The following is an 8,971-nucleotide window of genomic DNA, read 5'->3' on the forward strand; positions in this document are numbered from 1 at the left end:
ACCCAGACCAGTTTAATTACCTGCGGTGGGGTCGCTGGCGAGAGTGTTGTCCAAGGCACTGGTCACAGACTGAAATAAGTTCATCTTTGTAGTGGGGCCTAGAAGAAGTTGGGAGAATTTTATTGAATGATTAAAGTGCAAAAAGAAACGATTTGAATTCCATATTTTTTTAAATATACATACACACAATATATATATATATGAGAGAGAGAGAATTTGTAATGTACAGATGGAATCGTTTAATTAATCAATTGAACTTGTATTTAATTTGAAACTGAATGAATATTGCATTCAGATTTCAAATTAGGTTAGTATTAAAATTCTATATTTATATAATCAGTTTCAATATGGTAAATATCACATTCATTGTATGTGTACCAGGTTCCAAATATAATTTCCAATTTTACCAAAGGTTTATATATTCATATATATATTACAAATGAAGGCACACAAAAAGGTATTTAGGAGAACAATGAAAAATAAATTCTAGCCGCACTGGCACTCCCTAAATTTTTACATCAGGATGCACAGCAAAATATTTGGCACATATGCGAGTAACCATGTCGCACTTCAGCATTCAGATTGGTTATTTTAAATTAATTTGGAGAACTGAATTTACAGAGACAACTTTCTGGTACTTTGCCAGCAAAGAATGCTAGAAGAGAACAGACAGAATCAAACGTTGTGTTAAAACAGGTTTCTGGCCGTTTCTGAAGCCAATGTTGCCAATTATTTTAATGATTACTTAATTGGCAAAGTGAGCAAACTTAGGCAGGAAATGCCAACAACGAACAGTGAGCCATCATACTCATACATAAAAATAAATAAATAAAATAAATAAATATTGAAAGAAAAGCAATGTAAGTCGGAATTTTAGTAAAGTCAGTGTGGGAGAGGTGGAGACAATATTGTTATCGATCAATAATGACAAACCTGGCATTGACAACTTTGATGGAAATATGCAGAGGATGGTAGCACACTCTACACGGCCAATCCTGTGTCATATCTTTCAATCGAAACCAAGAGGAATGTCTTTGTCCTCAGGCCTGGAGGGAAGCCAAAGTCATTCCGCAATCTAAGAGTGTTAAAGCGGACTTTTCTGGTTAACAGCAGCCCTATCAGCTTGCTACCAACTCTCAGCAAACTGGTGGAAAACCTTGTGTTTGACCAAATACAATTCCATTTAACAACAGACTTTCAGCATGCTTATAGAGAAAGGCACTCAACATGTGCTGCACTGACGAATGACTGAAGATTGGTTTGTTTGAAAGAAATGTACAATAGGAAGATTGTGGGAGCTGTACTGTTAGATACATTTGAAGTCAGAATTTACATACATCTTAGCCAACTACATTTAAACACAGTTTTTCACAATTCCTGACATTTAATCCTAGTAAAAAGTCCCTGTCTTAGGTCAGTTAGGATCACCACTTTATTTAAGAGAGAATGATATATTTCAGCTTTTATTCCTTTCATCACATTCCCAGTTGGTCAGAAGTTTACATACACACAATTAGTATTTGGTAGCATTGCCTTTAAATTGTTTAACTCGGGTCAAAAGTTTCAGGTAGCCTTCCACAAGCTTCCCACAATAAGTTGGGTGAATTTTGGCCCATTCCTCCTGACAGAGCTGGTGTAACTGAGTCAGGTTTGTAGGCCTCCTTGCTCGCACACGCTTTTTCAGTTCTGCCCACATATTTTCTATAGGAGTGAGGTCAGGGCTTTGTGATGGCCACTCCAATACCTTGACTTTGTTGTCCTTAAGCCATTTTGCCACAACTTTGGAAGTATGCTTGGGGTCATTGTCCATTTGGAAGACCCATTTACAACCAAGATTTAACTTCCTGACTGATGTCTTGAGATGTTGCTTCAATATATTCACATAATTTCCCTTCCTCATGATGCCATCTATTTTGTGAAGTGCACCAGTCCCTACAGTAGCAAAGCAACCCCACAACATGATGCTAACACCCCCGTGCTTCACGGTTGGGATGGTGTTATTCGGCTTGCCAGCGTCCCCCTTTTTCCTCCAAACATAACGATGGTCATTATGGCCAAACAGTTCCATTTTTGTTTCATCAGACCAGAGGACATTTCTCCAAGAAGTACAATCTTTCTCCCCATGTGCAGTTGCAAATCGTAGTCTGGCTTTTTTATGGCGGTTTTAGAACAGTGGCTTCTTCCTTGCTGAGCGGCCTTTCAGGTTATGTCGACACAGGACTCGTTTTACTGTGGATATAGATACTTTTGTACCCGTTTCCCGTAATCTCTAGGAGACACAACACGTCTCCTTCTTGAGGGAAGACAGCTGTGTGGTCCCATGGTGTTTATATGTGCGTACTATTGTTTGTACAGATGAACGTGGTACCTTCAGGCGTTTGGAAATTGCACCCAATCAAGAACCAGACTTGTGGAGGTCCAATTTTTTTCTGAGCTCTTGCCTGATTTCTTTTGATTTTCCCATGATGTCAGGCAAAGAGGAACTGCGTTTGAAGGTAGGCCTTGAAATACATCCACAGGTACACCTGCAAATTACTCAAATTATGTAAATTAGAAGCTTCTAAAGCTGAGACATCATTTTCTGGAATTTCCCAAGCTGTTTAAAGGCACAGTCAACTTAGTGTATGTAAACTTCTGACCACTGGAATTGTGGTAGTGAATTATAAGTGAAATAATATATCTTAAACAACTGGTGGAAAAATTACTTGTCATACACACACTATTTTTGGTTACTACATGATTCCATGTGTTATTTCATAGTTTTGATGTCTTGAATATTATTCCACAATGTAGAAAAGAGTAAAACTAAAGAAAAACCCTTGAATGAATAGGTGTGTCCCAACTTTTAACTGGTACTGTATGTGTTATGGCTTTTCAGAGCTTTTTTCAAATGGAAGCTTCTCTAATGTCAAACATGTAAAGTGTGGTGTACCGTAGGGCAGCACTCGAGGCCCTCTACACTTTCTATTTTTAGCAATGACCTGCCACTGGCATTAATCAAAGCATGTGTGTCCAAGTATGCTGCTGACTCAACCATATACGCATCAGCAACCCCAGCTAATGAAGCCACTGAAACCCTTAAAGAGTTACAGTCTGTTTAAGAATGGGTGGCCAGAAATAAAACTGGTCCTGAACAGCTCTAAAATTAAGAGCATAATAATAATAATAATAATAAATAATATATGCCATTTATCCTTTTATCCAAAGCGACTTACAGTCATGTGTGCATACAAATGGGTGGTCACGGGGATCAAACCCACTACCCTGGCGTTACAAGCGCCATGCTCTACCAACTGAGCTACAGAAGGACCACAAGCATTATATCATTCCCTAAGTTCTAAACCTCAGCTGAATCTGGTAATGAATGGTGTGACTGTTGAACAAGTTGAGGAGACTAAATTACTTGGCGTTACCTTTGATTGTAAACTGTAATGTAAAGAATCAAAATCATGGACAGTCTTACTGACAGTTGTGGATGCTTCTCGTCATGCGTGTTTTGTCCTATATTTTAATACATTTACATTACATTTAAGTAATTTAGCAGACGCTCTTATCCAGAGCGACTTACAGATTGGTGCATTCACCTTATGACATCCAGTGGAACAGCCACTTTACAATAGTGCATCTAAATCTTTTAAGGGGGGTGAGAAGGATTACTTTATCCTATCCTAGGTATTCCTTAAAGAGGTGGGGTTTCAGGTGTCTCCGGAAGGTGGTGATTGACTCCGCTGTCCTGGCGTCGTGAGGGAGTTTGTTCCACCATTGGGGGCCAGAGCAGCGAACAGTTTTGACTGGGCTGAGCGGGAACTGTACTTCCTCAGTGGTAGGGAGGCGAGCAGGCCAGAGGTGGATGAACGCAGTGCCCTTGTTTGGGTGTAGGGCCTGATCAGAGCCTGGAGGTACTGAGGTGCCGTTCCCCTCACAGCTCCGTAGGCAAGCACCATGGTCTTGTAGCGGATGCGAGCTTCAACTGGAAGCCAGTGGAGAGAGCGGAGGAGCGGGGTGACGTGAGAGAACTTGGGAAGGTTGAACACCAGACGGGCTGCGGCGTTCTGGATGAGTTGTAGGGGTTTAATGGCACAGGCAGGGAGCCCAGCCAACAGCGAGTTGCAGTAATCCAGACGGGAGATGACAAGTGCCTGGATTAGGACCTGCGCCGCTTCCTGTGTGAGGCAGGGTCGTACTCTGCGGATGTTGTAGAGCATGAACCTACAGGAACGGGCCACCACCTTGATGTTAGTTGAGAACGACAGGGTATTGACCAGGATCACACCAAGGTTCTTAGCGCTCTGGGAGGAGGACACAATGGAGTTGTCAACCGTGATGGCGAGATCATGGAACGGGCAGTCCTTCCCCGGAAGGAAGAGCAGCTCCGTCTTGCCGAGGTTCAGCTTGAGGTGGTGATCCGTCATCCACACTGATATGTCTGCCAGACATGCAGAGATGCGATTCGCCACCTGGTCATCAGAAGGGGGAAAGGAGAAGATTAATTGTGTGTCGTCTGAATAGCAATGATAGGAGAGACCATGTGAGGTTATGACAGAGCCAAGTGACTTGGTGTATAGCGAGAATAGGAGAGGGCCTATACAGAGCCCTGGGGGACACCAGTGGTGAGAGCGTGGTGAGGAGACAGATTCTCGCCACGCCACCTGGTAGGAGCGACCTGTCAGGTAGGACGCAATCCAAGCGTGGGCCGCGCCGGAGATGCCCAACTCGGAGAGGGTGGAGAGGAGGATCTGATGGTTCACAGTATCGAAGGCAGCCGATAGGTCTAGAAGGATGAGAGCAGAGGAGAGAGAGTTAGCTTTAGCAGTGCGGAGCGCCTCCGTGATACAGAGAAGAGCAGTCTCAGTTGAATGACTAGTCTTGAAACCTGACTGATTTGGATCAAGAAGGTCATTCTGAGAGAGATAGCGGGAGAGCTGGCCAAGGACGGCACGTTCAAGAGTTTTGGAGAGAAAAGAAAGGATACTGGTCTGTAGTTGTTGACATCGGAGGGATCGAGTGTAGGTTTTTTCAGAAGGGGTGCAACTCTCGCTCTCTTGAAGACGGAAGGGACGTAGCCAGCGGTCAGGGATGAGTTGATGAGCGAGTAATACCAGCCCCCCTCTGCGCAGGAGGCCTTTTGACTTTTGTTAGGCCGTCATTGAAAATAAAAATGTGTTCTTAACTGACTAGCCTAGTTTAAAAATAAAAAAAATATTTAAGGGTGACCTACTTTGAAAGGACAGGAAGAGTTGGCTGTGCACTTGACCAGGCATTCCACATTTAACCATCTAAATATCAAGCTGTTTTTTGGGGTTTTATATTCTCAAACTAATAACAGACCGTTTTAACTCGGAAAACAAACCATCAAAACGTACACGAACCCTAATCTTTACCTCAGGAATCTTGATTTAATGTTGTCCATGTAGTAGGCTAATTATCTTGACCGCCCCAACAGACAAATGTTCTGTCAATCCTTGAGATGAACATTAATTCCTGCACTTTGGCTTTTGTTAAATTGTGTGCTGTATCACACAAAGTCTTTATCACTTGTCATTCAGAAAAATCCTTTGCTGAATCAGCTGATGTTGTGCGATAATGTCTCCACTTAATAAAAACAATTGAGTAATTATTGAAAAACCCTGTTAATGATAGTATCAATTTGTTTTTTATTAATCATATTAAAAGTACATCTTTATGGTTTGAAGCATTGCAAAAAATTATATCACACCTAAACTTCATGTATGTGAGCCTTTGAAAACTTCACACTGTAACATTGGGAGATACGAAATGTTACAGTACACTTCTGAGGTCTCCACACAAAAAAAAAGTGAGTCACAGCAATAACCAGGAATTTCCCAGGATCAATGTCAATGTATAATTAAATTGTAAAATGCATATAGTATATGATAACAAACAGTATCAAAATCACATTTTATGTCACATGCACCTTAGTGAAATGCTTACTTACAAGCCCTTAAACAACAATGCAATTTTAAGAAAAATATAAGTAAAAAATAAGAAACAAAAGTAACAAATAACTAAAGAGCAGCAGTAAAACAGTGAGGCTATATATACAGGGAGTACCGGTACAGAGTCAATGTGTGGGGCGCCGGTTAGTCAATATGTGCATGTTGGTAGATGTATCATACATGTAGGAAAGAAAAGTTGTGTTTTATGTCACTCGATTTTGTGCCAAATCTTGAAGACTCCAAGCACGAGAAAGGGTTTAAACATAGCTGTTGATTCAACTCATGAATTAGCTGTATTGAATATATATATATATATATGTTCCCCCTTCATATAAGAATGTATTAACATGAATTAAAAAAAATATTATGAATTACTTTCTAAGCAGCTCCAAACAGCTTTCCACTGCCAGAAATGCTCACTGATACCCTTGAAAGAGCCATGTGACGGCCATCTCCATCTGCCAAACAAAAGTATGGGCATGCAACACAGCCAATTTGCCAACAGAAAAAGCAAAGCAGGAATGCAGCTGGAATAACGTTATAACCAACTAGCTAATGTTATCATGTTAGTTAGATAGCTAGCTAACTCATATAAGGAAAAAAATGTACAGACCACGAATTGAAGATATTTTCAAATGATCTTTACCATTTCAACAAAGATAGTTGGCTATATGAGAAATTATTTTAGAACGCAAGGGCATTTCACTTACCATACTCTGTGGGGACAGGGTCAGGGTGGTAGGTGAAGTGCGCAGCATTCCTTCTTTGTGTTTTAGTTTTGGATGAGCAATTCGGGGATAACCTCAGCAGTGTGATCCCAAACGAGCTCTGAGCACCGACATTTACATTCGCGATGGAGGCTTTGGAGACTGCACCTCTGAGAAGAAACCGTGCAGCAGCCGCCATTGCTGTTGTGAGTGGACTGAACAGGAAGAAGATACTAATGACAGCGTCCCTTTTTAGTCGAAAGGGACTGTAGTTGGTTGAAACAGTGGGTGGTGTCAGAGGGTTAAGCCTCTTGTCCAATCGACCCTGAATACTTGAGGGACCTATTTTAACGTGGCCCGCGTGGAAGTGTCCGTCACGTCGTCTGGCGAAAGCGGGTAGGGAGGAGCGCCTCTCATATCGAACAGATTTTCGGTTTCTTGGCAATTTCTCACATGGAATAGCCTTTATTTCTCAGAACAAGAATAGCCTGAGGAGTTACAGAAGAAAGCTATTTGTTTCTGGCCATTTTGAGTCTGTAATCGAACCCAGAAATTCTGATGTTCCAGATACTCAACTAGTCTAAAAAGGCCTGTTTTATTGTTTTTTTAATCAGAACAACAGTTCTCAGCTGTGCTAACATAATTGCAATAATATTGAAAGGAGACATGCTGGATGGGTGGGGTTGGGGGAATGGGGTAGCAGGTTGGGGTGATGTTCTCTTTTCCCCTCTCTTTACATACTAAAAGTGTGGTTAATGCTTCTGCAGCATTGAAGGTCCCCAAGAACACAGTGGCCTCCATCATTCTTAAATGGAAGAAGTTTGGATCCACCAAGACTCTTCATAGAGCTGGCCGCCCGGCCAAACTGAGCAATCAGGGGAGAAGGGCCATGGTTAGGGAGGTGACCAAGAACCCGACGTGGTCCTTCTGTAGCTCAGTTGGTAGAGCATGGCGCTTGTAACGCCAGGGTAGTGGGTTCGATTCCCGGGACCACCCATACGTAGAATGTATGCACACATGACTGTAAGTCGCTTTGGATAAAAGCGTCTGCTAAATGGCATATTACTTACTTACTTTACGTTCACTCTGACAGAGCTCCAGAGTTCCTCTGGGGAGATGGGAGAACCTTCCAGAAGGACAACCATCTCTGCAGCACTCCACCAATCAGGCATTTATGGTAGAGTGGCCAGACAGAAGCCACTCCTCAGTAAAAGGCACATGACAGCCCACTTGGAGTTTGCCAGAAGGCACCTAAAGGACTCTCAGACCATGAACCTATTTTCTCTGGTCTGATGAAATCAAGATTGAACTCTTTGGCCTGAATGCCAAGTGTCACGTCTGGTGGAAACCAGGCATCATCCCTACGGTGAAGCATGTTAGTGGCAGCATCATGCTGTGGGGATGTTTTTCAGCGGCAGGGACTGGGAGACTAGTCAATATCAAGGAAAAGATGAACGGAGCAAAGTGCAGAGAGATCCTTGATGAAAACCTGCTCCAGAGTGTTCAGGACCTCAGGCTGGGGTGAAGATTCACCTTCCAACAGGACAACAACCCTAAGCACACAGCCAAGACAAAGCATGTGTGGCTTGAATGCTCTTGAGTGGCCCAGTCAGAGCCCGGACTTGAACCTGTTCGAACATCTCTGGAGAGACCTGCAAATAGCTGTGCAGCGACGCTCCCAATCAAACCTGACAGAGCTTGAGAGGATCTGCAGAGAAGAATGGGAGAAACTCCCTAAATACAGGTGTGCCAAGCTTGTAGTGTCATACCCAAGAAACTCAAGTTTGTAATTGCTGCCAAAGGTTCTTCAACAAAGTACTGAGTTAAGGGTCTGAATACTTATGTAAATGTTATATAAATATATATATATATTAATATATATGTATACATTTTCAAAAATGTCTAAAAACCTGTTTTTGCTTTGTCATTATGGAGTATTGTGTGTAGATTGATGAGGGGGGGGAATATTTAATACACTTTAGAATAAGGCTGTAACATAACATTTTTGAAAAAGTCAAGGGGTCTGAATACATTCCGAATGCACTGTGTTTGTTAGACTGCTAGCATGTTGAAAAGACACATCATTAGCCCGAAAGGTGGGTCCAGAGAGGGCAGGCTTTTCTAGTGTTAATCCCTGGCAAGAATGCCAATCAAATTAGATCAGCTTTGTGTTAGGTTACATGCTGCATATTAAAACACCATTAAAGGAAACTTAGATAATAACCTAAGAGTATGCTAATACACTTAAGCAATAAGGCACGAGGGGGTGTGGTATATTGCCAATATACCACGGCTAAGGACTGTTCT

The 8,971-nt window shown here is 42.1% G+C and overlaps 1 protein-coding gene across 1 annotated transcript in view; it reads right to left on the bottom strand.

The window, feature by feature from the left end:
• Window positions 1-7,042, bottom strand: part of LOC118364212 (2-oxoisovalerate dehydrogenase subunit beta, mitochondrial-like) — a 78,797-nt gene extending 71,755 nt beyond the window's left edge. Inside the window, exons 1-2 of the mRNA XM_035745542.2 lie at window positions 6,668-7,042; window positions 21-98 (exon numbers count right to left, since the gene is read on the bottom strand). Of these exons, the coding sequence (XP_035601435.1) occupies window positions 21-98; window positions 6,668-6,863 (274 nt within the window). The 5' untranslated portion in view covers window positions 6,864-7,042. The remainder of the gene's footprint in view (window positions 1-20; window positions 99-6,667) is intronic.
• Between the last annotated feature and the right edge of the window lie 1,929 nt (window positions 7,043-8,971).

This window comes from Oncorhynchus keta, chromosome 31 (genome assembly GCF_023373465.1).
Source record: "Oncorhynchus keta strain PuntledgeMale-10-30-2019 chromosome 31, Oket_V2, whole genome shotgun sequence".
NCBI classification, from domain to species: Eukaryota; Metazoa; Chordata; class Actinopteri; order Salmoniformes; family Salmonidae; genus Oncorhynchus; species Oncorhynchus keta.